General features: G+C 38.5%; 1 protein-coding gene across 14 annotated transcripts in view; it reads right to left on the reverse strand.

The window, feature by feature from the left end:
* Positions 1–234: 234 nt before the first annotated feature.
* Positions 235–20,318, reverse strand: part of DISP1 (dispatched RND transporter family member 1) — a 162,034-nt gene continuing 141,950 nt past the window's right edge. For all 14 annotated transcript variants that reach the window (XM_043511722.1, XM_043511719.1, XM_038393945.2 and 11 more), the window contains 5 exons: positions 16,376–16,499; positions 14,918–15,045; positions 14,370–14,467; positions 11,535–11,632; positions 235–3,849 (listed from right to left, as the gene is read on the reverse strand). In XM_043511722.1, the coding sequence (XP_043367657.1) occupies positions 244–3,849; positions 11,535–11,632; positions 14,370–14,467; positions 14,918–15,045; positions 16,376–16,499 (4,054 nt within the window). In that variant the 3' untranslated portion in view covers positions 235–243. The remainder of the gene's footprint in view (positions 3,850–11,534; positions 11,633–14,369; positions 14,468–14,917; positions 15,046–16,375; positions 16,500–20,318) is intronic.

Here is a 20,318-nt window from a genome sequence, read left to right on the forward strand (position 1 = left end):
ATATCTGGGACAAAAACTAAATGAAATGTAAGCCCTCTTACTACTTACAGAAAGTTGTTCTCAACATCATCAGGTTTCATTACACAGTAATGGGTTTTTTACAATTTACAAATGTTCATTGTTCGGTAAAATATATTTTCCATTTCAAATGGTGCTAAAATATAAATTATTATTTGTTTTATCCAGAGTGTTTTTTAATGAAATTAATTTTAAAAGAGACAGGATTGTCAAATGTAAGTTTTATTATAGTGTTTTTATTAAACTTTCATTGGAAAGTTCTGGATGCGTTAACAGAGCAGGCACATTGGCTTCAATGTTTGGCATTTGACTGTCAACAGAATTGCACTTCACTGTTATAGTTCTGTTACGATATTGTGTATTTTCAGGGCAAAACTCATACTCAGCTTCTCTCACTGTACTGTTCAGTATGTGTTTCTGATCATTTTGATCAGCCTTCAAAAGTTGGTCAGTTTGTGATGAATTCGGATCTATCTCAATTTCAGTTATCTTCTTCTGCTTTGATACTGAAGCTTGCTTGTCTTCATTTCCATTTACTGCTGTACCCCTTAAATCACACTTGTCTCTGTTTTTACAGAGTCCCTTTTGGTTACTTGATACATTATTTTCAGCTTCAGAACAAGGTTTTATTAGAGCACCAGCACTTCTGCAGATAAACGGTGAGGAGCTTGTCACCTTTGGAAGAGCTCTTACACTCTCCTCTGTATTCTGAGGACTAGCTGCATCTCTCCTGTTTATTCTTTCATGTGTTTGAAATTGCTGTATTGAATGCAGAAAAAAATTTCTAGGCAGAGAGTTCTGCATCATGGGTCTTTTCAGTCTCCCCTGAAGACAACTGCAATGGAGCACATGTTGGACTGGGGGAATATAGCTTTCAACAGCTTGCTGTAAAACATTTACAGGAGGCACAGAGTTTTGGATCTGCACAATATTACCAGATGACGGGGCACATTGGTAGCACAAAGTGTCACTTAACTGCCTATATGCATCTGGACAGCTACACTGCTTGTTCTGAGAGGAGAGGGGGCACATGGTATGCTGGTCAACACATGGCTGTACCAGGGTTGAACCAGCTTCATTTTTGATGCTTTTATTTAATTCACTGTTATATGCTGAATGCACAGACGTGCATGCATTTGGTGGTCTGCCATTGAAAAGTTCTGAGCAGATGTGGGTTTCTTCATAACCTACTTTCTCTGATGAATTACAATTACTGGTTTGTGACGCCAGAGGCTCTAACTCATAATGCTCCTGCTCCATTTCTGTTTTTTGCCCTCTGGAATCCAACTGAAATGTGTTGGCAGAATGTGCTTTATTTTGTCCCCGGTCTCCTTGGCTTCCTGACAAAGCTTGGGAGAAGACATTGCATTGCAATTTTTTTGGAAGAGGAATCTGGCCACAAGTGCCTTGAGGTCCAAGGCAACGGCACATGCATTGGAAAAAGAAGGTTGCAAAAGCCCAACTAATGCACATTATAAGCATCATGAAAGTGCCAAGTTGGGTGTATGCTAAGACCGTGGAAGGCATCATCATTGCTCCAGCCACAAATGTGGTCAACGCAGCCATTGCAATTGCAGAGCCCATGCGGCTTAGAGAGAAGATGACTTTTCCTTCTCGGTCTGGATCAGGAGCTAAGCGGTAAGCAACTCCGTAGTGAACAGCAAAGTCCACAGATAAACCAACAGCTACAGAAATAGTGACAGACTCTAACACATTTAGCTCCCATCCAAGAAGAACCAGAGAACCAACAGTGACAAATATAGTTCCAGCTATTGAAACTATTGCATAAAGGCTTATAATTATATTCCAAGTTGTAAGTAGCATTACACTAAATGCAACAGCAACTGAAAGACCCATGGCAATCAGAGTACCATCAGAAAGACTGTCCTGGAGGTCATAGAACTCTAAATTACTCACAAACCATCCATTACCAAGACCCTCAGGAGCAGAACGAAGCTCATTTGAAATCCATGAATCCACCTCTCTGTAGAACTGATGCATTTTCTCATAAGCCAGTGTGAAGAGATAGGTGCTTTGGAACTCCAGTACCACAGCCCTGATAGTATCGTTTATGTCAAAGCGAGGCCCTGGGGTTTTGCTGTACAAATGATACCCAGTGCTTCTTTCTAACTCCATGATGGCCCTCTTGATGCATAACTCGAAAACTTCTTGTTTGTATGGAAACCTCCAATGGCTGCAACAAGGATAAAGAGCTGGCTCATCACAGTCCTGATTTTCCATCCACTGCTTAAATGTCTCAATAAAGCAGCTTGCAAAGTCTTGTTCTTCAGTTTGGTAATAAAATGTTTGATTTCTTAACTTCTGGCAAAAATGTAAAATCCAGACCTGTGAAGCTGGGCTTGCAATATTAAAACTGCTGTCTAGTTTCAGCTTTCCTTTACTTTTAGGATTTAGAGGATCTCCATTATCTTCAGGAGAGATGCCCCAGATTACTGTAATTGGCATGTGGAGTTCCTCTCCATGGTGGACACGTTCAAACATAAAAAGCTTTTTGTACTCAGCATCATAGCGTTCAAAAGGATGAGAAGACCTAAACACTTGAAACTCAGAGAGCTCCAGTGATGGTAATTTCATTTTTGGATTAACACATACAATATATGCTCCACCTACAGTTAAAGCAAGGAACCAGAACAGCCAAATATATCGAAACTTGATAACAATGCATGGCAAGACTTTTTCAAAAAATATCCTGGATGCTTCTGAGACTGCAAAAATAATCTTGTGGCACACTTGGCACAACACTGTGCAGCAGCCTTTGCTGCTATAGACCCTCTGCTGAGGTTTTTTGAAGCAAGTGAATATATTGAGAAGATACCGTTCATGTAACACAACTACTGCTGGTAACCATGTTACCATTAAAACATAATTCACCAATATGGCAGTGCCAGCATAAACACCAAAACATCGGATTGCTGTAATATTGCTGACGTAATTAGCATAGAAGGCAGCCGCGGTGGTAAAACTGGTTACAAACATGGAAAGAGCAGCATGTTGCAAGGTGATGCTGACTGTCTCAGAAGTATCAGCGTGAGATTTATCAAATTTTGTGTAGTTCCAAACATCACACAGGACAAAAGCATCATCTGCGCCAATTCCAACAAGAATAATTAATGCAGTGAGGTTCATAAAAGGGAAAAACTCAAAATTAAATACTACACGATAAAGAAAGTAAGATACAATCAAGGAACTAATTATTGCAAACATGGTCATCAGCGTGATAAACATGGACTTCGTGTACACACACATGACTAAGAGAACAATGACAATGGCTATGGCAGGATACACAGTATCCATTAATAGGTAATCTTGAAACAAACTATGTTTTATTCCAAACTCAATCCCCGTGATGGTCGTTATACCATCAGAAGAGTTCCAGTTCTCAAAATTATCCAGGTAAATGTTCATCATGCTTTCTCCTTTTTCTGTTGGAGAGAAGAGCATGCTGTACTTTAAAGCTGGCAAGATGTAGTCAGCAGTCTTTGGGCTTAGAAAATCTTTGTCCACTAGATAGTGCAGAATCTGGTAAACAGCATTGTACTTTGTACATTTACGAGGCACATTTGTACACTTGAGCTGGTCCTTCCTTTTGGCTGCCACATCCCAGCAATCTGGCCCCAGGGTTCCATTGTAGTAGTACTTGGCACATGTGCGAAGCAGCTTTAGGGTGTGAGAAACATCTCGTTCTACAATTTTTTGACATGATGATCTGTTGTTTAGAATGGCAATATAGTTGCCCAGTGTCCAGCTGGGACAGCAGGAAGCAGCCGTGGTCCTCTGGCAGAGATCACCAAATTGGGAATGAGATCTTATCTATGTAGAGACAGACACAGGGTTAGAACATTAGGGTAAGAGCCATTTAAAAGGGGTGCTTTGCATTTAATTTTTAAATTTCAAATAATTCACAGACAGGTTCATCCAGGAGGGGTGAAAGTGACACTCATGGAATTCTGTGCCAATACTTAAATTTCTTAAGCACATGTACACACCGGCCCTGATCCTCCTCTCACATATATCAAGGTAAATCAGGAGACCCTCCACAGAAATTCATAGAGTCCTAAAAGTGTAAAAACTAATATCAGTTATTTGACAATCAGGCCCATATGCTCAGAAATTTTAAGAATATTGTACATTAGCCACTACAGTCTAGTACATTAGAACACAGGACTGGAAGGAACCTTCTGGTTATTGAGTCCAGTCTCCTGCTATCACAGGCAACCCTGTTATATAATCCAATTCATAAATTCATCAAATTCCATCTTAAACCTGATTAGGCTGCCCACACTATTCCTATTGGAAGGCTGTTCCAGAACCTCACTCCTCTCATGTTAGAAGCCTTCTTCTAGTACTTCTGCCTGAAGATGCAGCAACTGTGGTGCACTCTTTCCCTCTAATGCTCCCCAGTGTTTTTTTTAAAACTAATCAGTTGCCCAGAAGGTTGGTTATGATGTATTCCTCACACCTCCTGAGACCACATAAAGATGATCCTAGAAGCTATAGGGACTTTTCCTGGCAGCTCTAGCACAAGTGGATGGGACAGCTCCAGGATAAGGAGCTATGTAACCTAAGATCCCTTCTACAGCCCACTTTGTACATGAGTTTTGCCTTTCTCCATCTGGCTGACTTTTCCTCTGAATGACTCCAAAGCCTTGTCTACATATGAAATTATACCTATTTACCTACTTAGATTGAGAAACTGATTTAGTAAAATCAGTTAAATTAGCTTCATCAGTGTAGAAACTCTTATTTCAGTTTAAAAAGTGCCTCATACTGATTTAACTTAAACCGGTAAGGAATTGACTTAAGTTAAATCAATATGACGCACTCTTCAACCAAAAATAAAAGGAGGACTTGTGGCACCTTAGAGACTAACAAATTTATTAGAGCATAAGCTTTCGTGAGCTACAGCTCACTTCATCGGATGCATTTGGTGGAAAAAACAGAGGGGAGATTGATATACACACACAGAGAACATGAAACAATGAGTTTATCATACACATTGTAAGGAGAGTGATCACTTAAGATAAGCCATCACCAGCAGCGGGGGGGGGGGGGGGGGGGGGAGACCCATGTTTCATGTTCTCTGTGTGTGTATATCAATCTCCCCTCTGTTTTTTCCACCAAATGCATCCGATGAAGTGAGCTGTAGCTCACGAAAGCTTATGCTTTAATAAATTTGTTAGTCTCTAAGGTGCCACAAGTACTCCTTTTCTTTTTGCGAATACAGACTAACACGGCTGCTACTCTGAAACCTGTCTTCAACCAAAGTAAGAGTGTCCAAAAACAGGGTTGAACTGATTTAACTACATCAGTTTCTTACCTAATATAGTTAAATCAGTAAAGCTTTCCCAAGTAGACAAAGCCTAAAAGCTAAATAAGGGCTCGAAGAATTTAAGACTCCCAGATTCCATGCACACACTGCTAGTCCAAACTCCTGGCTTGGAAAGAACAATGAATTGGAACCAATCTTCCAAACACTCCAGAATGGGCATAACTTCATTCACCGGGACCATTCAAGTGAGTGAAGTTACACATGTGCTTAAGTGTTTACAGGACTGGGCCCTGAAACCTTTATCCATGCAGATTTCAGATCAGCTAAATATAAGACATACTACTTCTTATTTATTACACTGGGTTATCATCAGTGATCACTTGTAGCACAGACAAAACCCACAATTTGGGGATTGTCATGATGGTTATAAAAGCTTTAATATGGACTTAGGGGGAGGGATAGCTCAGTGGTTTGAGCATTGGCCTGCTAAACTCAGGTTGTGAGTTCAATCTTGAGGGGGCCATTTAGTGATGTGGCCCAAAAATTGGGGATTGGTCCTGCTTTAAGCAGGGGGTTGGACTAGATGGCTTCCTGAGGTCCCTTCCAACCCTGATATTCTATGATTGTCAAACAATTCCTGAACAAGAATGACCTGACGTTCCATAAAAGCAGGATAATTCACATTTGATTGTTTCCAGATAAATATACTCAAACATGCAAACCCAGGAAAAAATGTACAACCTAATAAATAAAAGGAAGCACTGGAATAGCGTATCTGTATTTTTCATGGCACATCTCCAGATTTATCCTATGAGGATATAATATGCAAGCTCTGGGTCAGCCAAGCGAACTGGGAGGAAAGGATTGCATTGTCCCCTCTACACAGTCAAGTTCAAGATGGGACAATGAAGCTTGTATGTTATTCTTAAATACTCGCTGCAACCTATAAACGCTGGTAAAGTAACTGTTGCCAAAGATCAAGTAACACAAGCTGGCAGCTGAAACTTGGAAAGAAAAAACAAAATTTAGCCTGGAATAACTTTTAAAAGCATTATGCAAAAACATTATTTACAAAACATTAGCATTGCAGGATTAGGCCCTACTTTGTTGGCTAATCAAAAGATATTGCCAATGTTCGTTGGTACTTGCCAGACCAGCCGTGTCATTAGCAACATTTCCATTTGTTACTGGGATATTTAAAGAAGTAAAGTTGTGCATTCTGCATGTCTACTACATACAAGGGCACATCAGCTTGGCAAATGGACCTGCTTGGTGATGTAGACTTGTGCTCCTATATTTGCAATCTTTGAAGTTTATGAAAAATAGAAGCATACGGATAATAAGGAAAGCTTCCTGTAATTGATGTGGGAAGGAAAGGACTTCTCTAATTCTAGTTAAAAATTAAGGGCCTGATTCTGTTGCCAGTCTGCATGTGGAATTTCCATTGAAGGTTATGGGAATGCCGTGTGCTGAGCAGTTGCAGGACGGCGCCCTAAGTATTAGTAAACCAGATGGTTAAAGTTATTTTTCCCAAGATAGTTTCTGTGTTTAAATGCCAAGCAGCTGGAAATACGATTTTAGAGATCCCTTCTTCTATTGATGTGTAGAGGATTTATACAGATAGCTCATATTATTGCAAATAGTTTGGCACAGAAATCCTACAAATCAAGAGTAAAATATATGAAACCTTAAGTTTGCACTTCAACTTAACTTGCAAAATTCCAGAAAATGTACTGCCTAGTTTTGCTACCATTGAATTTAATGAAAGTTTTGCCACTGATTTCAATGAAGCAGAACTGGCGCCCTTAATCAGGCATGAATTTAATAAGTGAACTATAGCCAACAGAAGAGAGAGTCTAACAAAGACTAAAGGTCAAAAAACACACCAATTTCTTGAGACTAGTTACAGTGCAAGTCAGCATCCACTCCAGGAGGTCAAATACCAGCAAAAGAACATAGCAATTGAAAGCAAGGTACATCTAAGCACCTCATGAGATCCAGGAGGTGCTCGAAAAGGAATTACATTTCTATATAGCTTAAGCAATAGCACGAGCCATTTAGAAGCAATTTTGTTATGAAAACAAGTTTTCGTCCAGATTGTCTAAGCAACTGGCATCTGGTTTAACTAATTTTTACTTAAAAGTACTGTGCATGTAGACAGGTAATAATTACAACATCCATTCTTATCAAATTTTAAATCCAACTAACTAGCTAGCTACATCACCACCTTGCTACATGCAATTGTGCTCTCCAACTCACTGCTTGATGATTAAATGCTTAACTACAAATTGAGGTTACAAGAAAAAGATCTCTTGCCCAAAATGTTTGATCTGCTACAAATATCCTATATAAAATATCTACAGACACTGCTAAAGCTTCTATGATCCTAATACTTAAGTGGTGGTTTGTTTGTTTGTTTTTTAAGGGAGAGATGTTTTTCATGGCTTACTATATGGTGCTTTTTCTTCAAAGTAGCCTCCTCTTATTCTCCCTTGTGAAGGGTTCACTACTCTTTGGAAATCAGGACTTTTAAAAAAGTAGTATTTGATATAATAAATTCTAAAATTTCAAGGTATATTTATGATAAAAAGGTAAATTTCTCAGTAACAATACAAGCGCCACAAAATTATCTTTCAGATGTAGCAATCTGTCTTAATTTAGTTATCCAAAAATATGTTTCCTTTTAATTTATGACACAGATATGCTGTGCCCTGAACTGGACAATGATGAGTGGCATTTATTTGAAACAGCTGTCTATGTGGACATTCACAGACTAGCACGTCTTAGATCGCATTTAGAATTAGTTCTTTATATTTAAGTGTCATATACAAATAAAATATAACTTCATATCTTAACTTCCAAGTTACTGCCATGACTCTAGAAATCCTCAAAAATTGGGAGTGACTATAGGAAACCACAGTCTTCTTTCAGAGTAGCAGCCGTGTTAGTCTCTATCCGCAAAAAGAACAGGCGTACTTGTGGCACCTTAGAGACTAACAAATTTATTTGAGCATAAGCTTTTGTGAGCTACAGCTCACTTCATCGGATGCATGCAGTGGAAAATACAGTGAGGAGATTTTATATACACAGAAAACATGAAACAATGGGTGTTACGATACACACTGTAACAAGCGTGATCAGGTAAGGTAAGCTATTATCACCAGGAGAGAAAAAACCTTTTGTAGTGATTGAGACACCACTGACTTCCTGAGGAAACTACAATCCATCGGTGATCTTCCTGAAAACACCATCCTAGCCACTATGGATGTAGAAGCCCTCTACACCAACATTCCACACAAAGATGGACTACAAGCCGTCAGGAACAGTATCCCCGATAATGTCACGGCAAACCTGGTGACTGAACTTTGTGACTTTGTCCTCACCCATAACTATTTCACATTTGGGGACAATGTATACCTTCAAATTAGCGGCACTGCTATGGGTACCCGCATGGCCCCACAGTATGCCAATATTTTTATGGCTGACTTAGAACAACGCTTCCTCAGCTGTCGTCCCCTAATGCTCCTACTCTACTTGCGCTACATTGATGACATCTTCATCATCTGGACCCATCGAAAAGAAGCCCTTGAGGAATTCCACCATGATTTCAACAATTTCCATCCCACCATCAACTTCAGCCTGGACCAGTCCACACAAGAGATCCACTTCCTGGACCCTACAGTGCTAGTAAGCGATGGTCACATCAACACCACCTTATACCAGAAACCTACTGACCTCTATACTTACCTACATGCCTCCAGCTTTCATCCAGACCACACCATACAATCCATTGTCTACAGCCAAGCTCTACGATACAACTGCATTTGCTCCAACCCCTCAGACAGAGACAAACACCTACAAGATCTCTATCAAGCATTCTTACAACTACAATACTCACCTGCTGAAGTGAAGAAACATTGACAGAACCAGAAGAGTACCCAGAAGTTACCTATTACAGGACAGGCCCAACAAAAAAAATAACAGAACGCCACTAGCCGTCACCTTCAGCCCCCAACTAAAACCTCTCCAGCGTATCAAGGATCTACAACCTATCCTGAAGGACGACCCATCACTCTCACAGATCTTGGGAGACAGGCCAGTCCTTGCTTACAGACAGCACCCCAACCTGAAGCAAATACTCACCAGCAACCACACACCCCACAACAAAACCACTAACCCAGGAACCTATCCTTGCAACAAAGTTTGTTGCCAACTGTGTCCACATATCTATTCAGGGGACACCATCATAGGGCCTAATCATATCAGCCACACTATCAGAGGCTCGTTCACCTGCACATCTACCAATGTGCAAATATATGCCATCATGTGCCAGCAATGACCCTCTGCCATGTACATTGATCAAACTGGACAGTCTCTACGTAAAAGAATAAATGGACACAAATCAGATTTCAAGAATTACAACATTCAAAAACCAGTTGGAGAACACTTCAATCTCTCTTCAGCACTCGATTACAGACCTAAAAGTCGCAATTCTTCAATAAAAAAAACTTCAAAAACAGACTCCAACGAGAGACTGCTGAATTGGAATTAATTTGCAAACTGGACACCATTACATTAGGCTTGAATAAAGACTGGGAGTGGATGTGTCATTACACAAAGTAAAACTATTACCCCATGTTTGTTTTCCCCCTCCTACTGTTCCTCGTACATTCTTGTCAACTGCTGGAAATGGCCCACATTGATTATCACTACAAAAGTCCCCCCCCCTTTTTTTCTCCCCCCCCCCGCTGGTAATACCTCACCTTATCTGATCACTCTTGTTACAGTGTGTACGGTAACACCCATTGTTTCATGTTCTCTGTGTATATAAAATCTCCCCACTGTATTTTCCACTCCCTGCCTCTGATTAAGTGAGCTGTAGCTCACGAAAGCTTATGCTCAAATAAATTTGTTAGTCTCTAAGGTGCTACAAGTCCTCCTTTTCTTTTCACTGTCTTCTTGATTTTGTTAATCTAAATTTCAGTGAGATTCATTTCTTGGCACCACTGGTTGTAACATACTTCACTGCTTATATTGGGAAACTCAGAATCCTAGGCAAGCAAATATCAGCTAAAAAAAAAAAGGGAAGGAAATTGGCTGTGTTAAGGTGACTGCCTGACGACATTGAAAAATTAATCCTTGATCAAATATCACAATCTAAAAAAAAAGTTTCTGGTTAAATGCCTACGGCATATTTGTTAGGTTAACTGGTGAGTGGGAAAGATAATGGGCCTCTATCCAGTAAATCAATTGATCATTATTAAGATAAAATGAAAAATATATGGCCTAAGTTGTTTTCTACACCAGGTCTCTGAGTTTACAAAAAGTTACAGTTGCATTGCACTTTAAAGCATTGTGTTTTCAATGAGTGAGATGCTTATACTTTTCAGATGTATTATTCAAATACACTATGCCTTTTAGTTCAGAATGGACTTTGTAACTGTCAGTTAACGTCCATTATTAGTTGAAATCAGACACCAATCTCAACTATGTGCACGGTTAACTTCTAACACATGCAAGAGCAACTATTAAATTCCCTTAGGCTGGTTGTTTCCTTTATCATTTTGACTCTTTATGGGATGAGAGCAAGGCCCTATCGACACTGAACATGGAAAAAATATCTACTAGTCCGGGTTGACAGGGACAAAGTGTCTTCTTTCATTCTCTCATGTTCTAAGGTGGAAGCAAATGTTTATTTCAGAACTATACAATCTGGACTGGATTACTTTTGCTGTTTGCCTAGAAACTGTATTTATGTCCCTTTGATGTCTCTGATGCCAAGCTATTCTCTTTTGAGTTCATAGGGCGAAGTGACCCACTGACAGCAAGAGATGTATACAGAACATAACAAAGATGCTGACAGACTGTCTTAAGGGAAATAAAAGTAAGGGACAAAGAAATGAAATCCTTGCCTTCTTTGGGAAACAAAAAGGTTGATGTATGATTATGAAAGGAAATACAATGCAAAAGAATAAAATATACCCTTCGGTACAGAAAGTGTTGAAATAGGCTTTATCTTTAGTGAAGATCACTTGAGGTGCGCAAACAAATTCTGATCTGTAATCTGGCAAAATTGTTTTTGAACTAGTGCCTGCCTGTGGACTGCTTACTCTGCAGCAAGAAAACAACTTGAAAGCTTTCATCTAGTGGTTAGATATAAGGCACAAGGAGTTTCAAATACATATTTTCATTTGGATTAAGCAGAATAAAGGTTTTCTTTACTTACCCTCAAATTATCTACATTGCACATTGATTTAATGGCATGCAAGTTCCACAAGTTCTCTCCTTCTGTGGAAGTAAACACCACTCGTGAGTATCGATCACCTGGAAATATAGTAAGAGGGTTTATGAATTTCTCAGGTATGTCTGATATCAGAGACTAAAACAGATTCCCATCATTCAAAAAGTAGATAATTATTTTAACTGTACGTCTTCAGAATATTTGTCTGAAGGTGGGAAACTACCTTTTTCAAGAGAGGAGATGGTCTCTTTATCTGAAAGGCTTGAGTCCTGTAAGAGGTTCAATCTCCCTCAACATCTTAAAGCTGAAAGAATTCTCTAAACTTCAGTCTCCTATTTTATTCAATTTTATACAGTTCAGAAATCCTAAAAAATTCTAGCCATGCTTATTGTCTGCCCTCTCAAATCTGACAAGTAAGAAGGAAAGGTCTCAGCAGCAAACTATTATAGGTCCATCTTAATTCACAGCATATTGGTAGTGGATACATGATATAATCAGAGGCTGCCTTAGTGAAATAATATACTTGGGGATATCATTAATAATTACAAGGACATTTATAAAATTTCTTTGCTTTAGAGGCTGGTGACTTCAGTTGAAGTTTCTGGGAAGTCCTTGGGGCCTTTTTTTATTAAAAAAAAAATCTGTATTCTGGAAGTTATATACGTCTAATGAACACAAATTCCATTGTAAAAGAAGCTTAATTTATCAGTTTAAAATATTGAGTTACTTTTATTTGAAACAGCTTTCAGTAAGAGGGAGTAATGTCTTAGTGGCTACCAGAACTTTATGCTTAGCTAACCAGGAATGCATATTACACACACACAAATCTTAAGTACCTTGGAGTACAATATGGTACTTTGGGCTTCATATTGCCTGATTTTGTGTAATTTAGGGACAGACATAGAAGAGGTCAAATAATTCACATATCTTGGAAACATTTTAAGTACACCAGGTAGAACAGATGAAGATACCAACGCCAGAATAGCGAAAGCTGGACATGCCTTTGTAACTCTAAAGCAGATCTCAAGAAACAAAACTCTTGCCTTCCAAATTAAAATTTGAACATTTAACATCTTTGTAAAGTCAGTCTTACTATATGGCACTGAAACTTGTAGACTTAGTAAGGTCTTAATAACTAGTAAGTTTTTCATAAACAACTGCTTTGGACAAATCCTCAGTAAACAAAAAACAAAAATCACAAATGAACTCTGGAGGAGGATGCAACAGAAACCTACAGGAGAGGAAATTACAGAATGAAAATGGAGATGACTAGGACATACATGGAGGAAAGACTCAAATAACACAACTAGTCTGGCATTGGACTGGAACTCCCTGGGCAAGAGGTGATGAGATAGGCCCAGGATAACATGGCAGTGCAAAACAGAAGCAGAACTGAAAGCTATCTAAATGACATGGAAAGAAGTTAAGAGGAAGAGAACATCAAAGAAGGGAGGCAGCGGTGAAAGCCCTATGTTCTGTCTAGTTTTGTAGTAGAACTTTAAAACATGCACTATTATGAAAAATGACTTCAATAGCCATCATCAGATTAAAAATCCTATTTTAAAAAAAGAAAATAGCCAGATCTTCTCCTACTGTCAATGAGTAGAGGAGACCAAAAAAACCAGCATAAGGTGCACAAATCAGAATTGTCACGGAAGATGGGACAGGCTTTTCTAAATGCCTTAGGAATAGTGAGCCACAGCCTCCAAATCCTGCTGATCCTAAAGGCACACAGGGAGAGAAGTCAAGGAACAAAGAAGGCAAAGGAGTCCAAGATGAGAGAGCTACCATGTTGCCATTGCCTGAGTCCCTGGGGATGGTGTAAATGCTGTCATGGATGGGACTGCGGGAGTTAATGCTGCTTCAAGCAGTATTAACTTTCACATAGATTTCAAGATAGATCCTCCCACATTTGCTCTTGCTCAGGAGAGATCTGCTTGGTCTCAATTATCTCCACTCATGGAAAGAGAAAGGATGATCTGGGCCAAATTTTCTTACCTTTGTTAGAAGACAGACCTTATATTGTTAAAAAAGAATTTTATAAAATCTACTTTGGTATTTACTTTTTGCCTCTCTCTCATCTTAGACAATAAAAACAAATTAGTCACTTTCTAGTCAATTTCACATTCATGTTCTCATGCACTGTTATTAACATTTATACTGCAGTAGGCCCCAGAAGCCCCTGATCAAGACTGGGGCCCATGGGTAGGTACCAAGACATGGTTCCTGTCCAAAAAGTGCTTACTATCACAATGCTGAAATATGTGGCTGGTTAAATATGAAGAGGAATGTTTATTTGTTTTAAATAGCCTTCCCCCTGGATATTTTAAATTTCATGGAAATGTTTCCATTGGTCTTACGTTTTATAAAACTTAAATTTTGTGCCAGATTTGACCTCACAGATGTCCTTTAAAAATAGTGTTGCAAGAAGAATATACAAGGAAAAGTGAATTTCTGTTTTTAGATTTAAGCTGAAGTACAGTTAATGCAGTATTAATGTCTTAATGCATGTTAAGTGCTACTTCTGTACTAATGTATGTTAAGGTACTAACATTTAGGATTGTCAACAACTAAAACCAAAACCAAATCCTTTTAAAGAAATGATCTATAAGAAAAGGTGAGGTGTAGTGCTTGGTGGGAACTGCTGATGAAGTTTAAAATGTGATTTAGTATAAATTTCTCAGAGCCTTATGCAAAGAGGAAGAAGGTGCATATCATAAATATAGGGAGCGAGACTTTTTTTCTAATAGTGAGACATTTTCCGTGAATATTCAATATTCCCACAATATTCAGATTTACTATTAACACCATTCCACTCACTTGGAATATCGCAGAAAAAGCTGTCTTTGTGGAAATTCCAATCTGCTTGCCTTTTCTCTCTCTCATAGTGATCATCTGACCATCTGTCATCCTGATGACTAAAATGGAGGAAACATTTTTATCTTATTTGAACACAGAATATAAGATTCTTAAAAGGAGTTTCCTAACTACTTACACATTTTACTAGCTTTGGCCAGAGAAAATAGATGCAATTGCTCATATGACTTCAACATTCAATAACTCAGATATTCATGACACTTTTACCCTACTAGGGACCTTAAATCATATTATCTTTATCTGAACACTTCTTGTAGTTCAAAGTGGAAAAGACATTTTAAATTGTTACACTATGTGGTAGGGTAACTTTTATCAAACCCTCTCTTCAGTCTAGTTCCATACATGAGGCCTAAGGAATATAAGGGGTGGGGGGGATTGTCTGATCCAATGTCCCTTCAAGTCCATGGGAGCATACTCATTAACTTCAGGGGGTGTTGGAGCAGGCTCCATTTCAGCAAGCTGAGACAATAACATGATTAAAAATTTCTTACCTTTTAGCTTGTTCATCTGCATATTTAAAAGGATAATTTGCCAATGTTGCTTTGTACCCTGTGTTTTTCACCATATTATTCCATGTGACCAATCTCTGGCCTATTGCAGTCCCTCTTGGCTCGAAACCCTAAGGCAGAAGATTACAGAATTTTATTAGTACATTTCATTCCATTGCTTTAAAAGAAGAATGGAAAACATGAACATCAAAGATACGGACAGCTATAATTAGAAAGTTCAGTTACTCCAGACATCTAGTTTAGAGGTGGATTGCTTTATAACAGGATGTTTTGACACAATAATGACCAATTGCACAGGGCTTACAGGGTGGTTATAAATTCTGATGTATGTTACACACCTTCAATAAGAAACAGTGATTGTCAATACTGCCTAACCAATCAGTAAACTGGCTCTTAGTATTTTCAGCAGATAAATGGTTTGAGCTAACTTCTCAATTACAGAATATTTTGTAGCTTGAGTAATTATCTCTGTTGGTTATCTCTGCATGTCTCTTGTCTTTTCTCCATCTCCAGAAGAATAACTCAAAGCCTTAGAACCATTTAAAAGAAAACATTTTTCTTGACTAATGCAATTTAGAGGATTGCTGACTGTTTCAAGAAATACTAGTTTACTGTATTCCATTTTTTCTGTACAGCGGAACAGTATTATAGTAGCAATATAACAACAGTAACTTTGTAGTACTTTAGGGTAGTCAAGTAAAACTCTTTCCATGAGCGTTCTAAATCCATGATTGAGTTGGTTCAGAACAAATAAGAACTGACCCCAGTCTTTATCAGAATCAGATAAAGATTCCTTTCAGACCTTCAATATGGATAGGACTCCATCACTCAAAGGTTCTTAGGTTCCCTCTTCCTTTAACAGATCCTGGCACCCCAGTCCGAAACCTAATTTAGAATGTATGATCTCCAGGACAGAGAACCTGTCTTCTGTGACTACATTCTAATGTGTGGGGTAAATTCAAAACAATATTAAATGCATAGTAATTCAGTTGTTGGACAGCTATAAGCTTTGGATAGTTGTCTGCTGGAATTCAAATCTAGTGGGTAACAGACTCTGATGTGCAACCACCTCTTTGTATCCCACTTCACTCTTCTGGTGTCATGATCTGTTAGGACATTTGCATTAGAAGAAATACCAGGAACTGTAAGATCTACTACTCTCTTCCATAGGATTCATTAGATAAGACTCACTACATTTGTTAGCAGCTTCTCAGCCCTTGTGAAAATATAGTTGGGTCTGGACTGCAAAGTTCATACCCAAATGTCCTAAAAGCTCACACGTGCTCAGATTTGGGGTTTTGGTTTGGGCACATCTGTATTGGAAAGCAATGTAACAAGCTCTCTAAACACTACTTACATTACCTGTTTACCATTATTGTTGGGGAAAAGAGTACAGCTGAGAAAATTATCTGACAGTACAGGAAACTGTTGCTAACTTACCAGCAGAGGATCAGAGAAATCTGGAAGATCTGGAACTAATATGCCAACCAATGCACACACCACTATTAACACAGTACACATGCCTAGAACCACCACAGGCCAGTCAGCTATCAGGGCTGCATAACTATAAGGAAAGAAAAAAAATATCTTAGCAAGGAAAGAGGAATCTGAAAACAAAAGAAGACAAGAACAGAATTATTTCACACCTCTCTCCTTATGGAATAAGACCCATCTAAAGCATGGTACGATTTTTTTATTGCACTTAAATGAGATTAAACTGGATCTCACGTAGATACCAGGCAAAGGTCTGAAGGCTCCATTTTCATTTTTTTTTTAAATTGAAGTGAGAAACAGACCAAAAAAGATGATGTTAATCTCCAGCAAATCCCTCTCCTCTTGAAACTTCATTTGGGTTCTTGTTAGGAAAAGTCTTTTTCACCAGTCTCTTGAAAGAAATACCAATATAGTTATAAAAATATAGATTTCAGTTTAGCATTTTTCGTGTTCTGCTGCTGCTAAGATGATTATTTCTGACTTATTCAAAAATAGATCTTTGGTCCACAGGTCAGGTAAGGATAATTGCTACTTTTACTCAAACTATTCTGGCAAATTTGGATAAAGCACAATTAACATCATTTTAAGTCAAATTGCTTCATGAGACCAAGTATACATTATTTATTTTTATACTACTTCCTCAACTTTATAGTTCTGGTTTGGTCAGAATGTTTTCTCTGATCTGCACTACACAAGAAAATAAGCGTTTTGCATAAGCCAGAAGAACCATTTGCTTTGAAACTTAAATCTACAATTTAAAAAAAAAAATGATTCACAGCCTATTATGATAGTCGACAGAATTTGCTGCAAGTTCAAGGGTGAAAATAAACTGTAGCACCCACACATATACTCAGATTTCAGTATATATCATATCTTGACAATAAATTCTTGGAGCAAAGAAGCTGTTCCGTGCATAATTAAATATTTATCTCAATAAGAGGTTCTTGTTAAATTGACAAAAAGTGTGAAATAATAAAGGAAGAAAATGAAACCCAGAAGTATGAAGTTCACTATACAGTAATTAGTCTTACATCAGTCACTTGAAATCAAGCTCCTTAAGTTCCAAGGACAACTTTACAGAAAGGTTATACTGTCTAATCTTCAGAACAGAGGGGGCGAAGTCCGGTGAGGTTTGTGATGCATTTTGAAAAAACATTTGCGTATGAATCATAGCATATTGATAGTAGCCGTACACATGTAAATATTGATCAGGACAATTTATATTCCACTTCCTCCACAATCTCCATGCAGACTAAAATAAAGGTTAGTTTATATTACAGCTCTCTCTGTACCTACTGTCACTACCCCGAGAGACTGTTATTCTTTGAAAATCAGATCAGCACAACATCTGTATGTTCTTACCTCGAACAGTTACCCTCTGTCCAAAGATTTTCTGTCCTATTGCTAAAACAAGATCTAATACCCCTTTTTATTCAAAGGCAATAGGACAGCCTCTCTGGCAGCAGTTAACCATTTCTCTATCATAAAACCAACAGTATCCAACAATGCTGTTACTGACTGCCCTGGGAGTCCTCTGCAGTGTGCCTCAACCTGAAAAATCTTCACTTCAGCAATGAGAAAGGGGTATGTTCTACAGGTTTCAGCACAGACTTAGGAAGATTCAAGTGTTATTATGGCTTTGCCTTAGTTTCTTCATAGATAAATTTGAAATAATTTTTACCCATCTCACAGAAGGATTCTCAAACTTAATTAGTGAAAGTTTCTAAATCTGTTTGAAGTGCAATTTGTTATTAAACAAATCATAAATGGACAACTTGCCCAAATGACCAATTGCACAAAGTTTAAGAGAGAGGGAGTAGATGACTTAACATTTTTCTATTTACAAGATTCAATATTTCTATATATACCAGATTGTACATTAACTAGTTAAATATTTGTCGAGAGCTCTGAAGACTTAAAAGTTATTTTTCACCAGCGTGTTGCCACTGCAAAAATTATCCCTTTACCCTGTTGTGTGTATGATTCCATTCTCTGCTGAGCAGCTTGCTTTCATTTCAGTTGAGCAGAACTCTTCAATCAATAACTAAAACTAAAGAAAGTTGTGGCCTATGTGACCTGTTTAAAGACTTTAATAAACTTTATATAGGAAACATTACCAGGTCTTTACTCTTATAAAATTGTCCTATGTTTTTATGTCACTGTAGTGGGAAGATCTGATACCCATCAGGCTTAGTGGATAGCTCTTGGCCTTATGGTTTCTGCTGGCCCAAGTCATCCCAGAGAGGGCCCCAGTTTTGGTCTCAATTGTGCTCCGATTGGTCCCCCAGAATCCAGTCAATACAGAGGAGCAGGAGAAAGGTGCAAAGTAGGGGACCTGGGCCCACCTATTTCACTGGGTCCTGAAGGAGGGCCCTAGAGGTTATCCAAGTGTCCAGCCTAGTTACTGAGCTACCCCAAATTATGTGTTCTCCAAGGTCACTTCCTAACAGTCCGGAGCTCCTTAGTTTGGGGCATCATAGGCTAAGCAGACTTTTCTCAGTCTCTTAGTGCCCTGTTCAGTTAGTTAAATCTCTCTCAGAGCTTTCAACTCCCAAAGAAGGGGGTGAATCCAAGTCCCTGTGGCTAGAGCAGCCTTCACAGAGCTGTTGCTACTCTTGACACAGCTCTCAGCATCAGCCTGGCTTCCTGGTGTCACATACACTCATTTCCCCCCTCTCCTAGCAATAGTGTCCTTTTAAAACTGTTCCTAAACTGAGAACATGCTATGCAAGTTGCACTTGTTAAGGGGTGCAGCCTCCCTAGCCCAGCATTGCTCCACTCCCCACCCTGGTTCAGTGTCGGTCCCATCACAGTCATACACTGGATATTTGTATCAGCAATGATCACTGCAGCCAGAATAGCAAAAGCATCCATTTGAACTATGTGACAACAACATTTGTTTCAACATAATTTGCAATCCTTGCTGGTTTTCAACTTTCTGATGTAGTCTTTGTTAATTAGCCTATTATGTGCTTTTTAGTACCTTGAACATGCAAACAATTTCACAGCTCACTGAAAATGCAAAAAAACGGCATGAATATCTGTATCAAGTAGATTCACAATAATTTTAAGTAGCCCCTGACAAATCTGGAAATATCATTCCCTTTCCAGCCAGCATACATTTTTGAGATACAGTAATTAATTCTCTTTTGTCAACTTCAAAATTTCAGATTTTTGTTGTCTGAGCTTCATTTGGCACCACTAATGATGCCGGTGTAAAGCAAGAAATCGCTTCAAGTGATTTGTCCACAAACAACTGAGATCCTAAGCTGTTATCCAAAAGGAAAAGCTGGTCTCACCACTTCTACTTATTTTGTAGCCATTGTGTGGAAGATTAAAATTAATCTAAAATTAATTTAATTAAAATTAAATTGTAGTTCTTGCTCTAAAAGGCAAGCTGTGGATTTGACCTGAATTTAAAAAATGTAGGTGCATCAACCTGAAGATGAAAGCGACTGGCCTCAGACCTCTGCCCCCAATTCAGAAAAGCAATTAAGCATCTGCTTAAATGCACCCCAGCCAAGAAAGAGCTCAAATTTAAAAACGGCACGCTTAAAGTTAAATATATGTTTAAGAGCTTTCCTGAAACAAAGCTTCAGTTTCCTGACTTATACCAGCTGATTAAACCCACCAATACATTGGTGCAACTGGCTGAAAAGAGTCAGAGGACTGGGCCAGACTGGTAAGCAAGCCATTTCTTCGGCCATTAAGTATTCCGATTCAAATGGAAATGCCCACTAACCACAACATTCATAGCTGCCTGAAATCTATTTTATGCCAAAACATCTGCTGCATTCAGTCTAGTCTGTAGTATGTTAACATTTCCTACACTGCTTTGTGATACGGTGCTACATTTTCCTAATCTACCAAATACATATATTTGTGATTC

The sequence above is a fragment of the Dermochelys coriacea genome, chromosome 3 (genome assembly GCF_009764565.3).
Source record: "Dermochelys coriacea isolate rDerCor1 chromosome 3, rDerCor1.pri.v4, whole genome shotgun sequence".
Taxonomy (NCBI): domain Eukaryota; kingdom Metazoa; phylum Chordata; order Testudines; family Dermochelyidae; genus Dermochelys; species Dermochelys coriacea.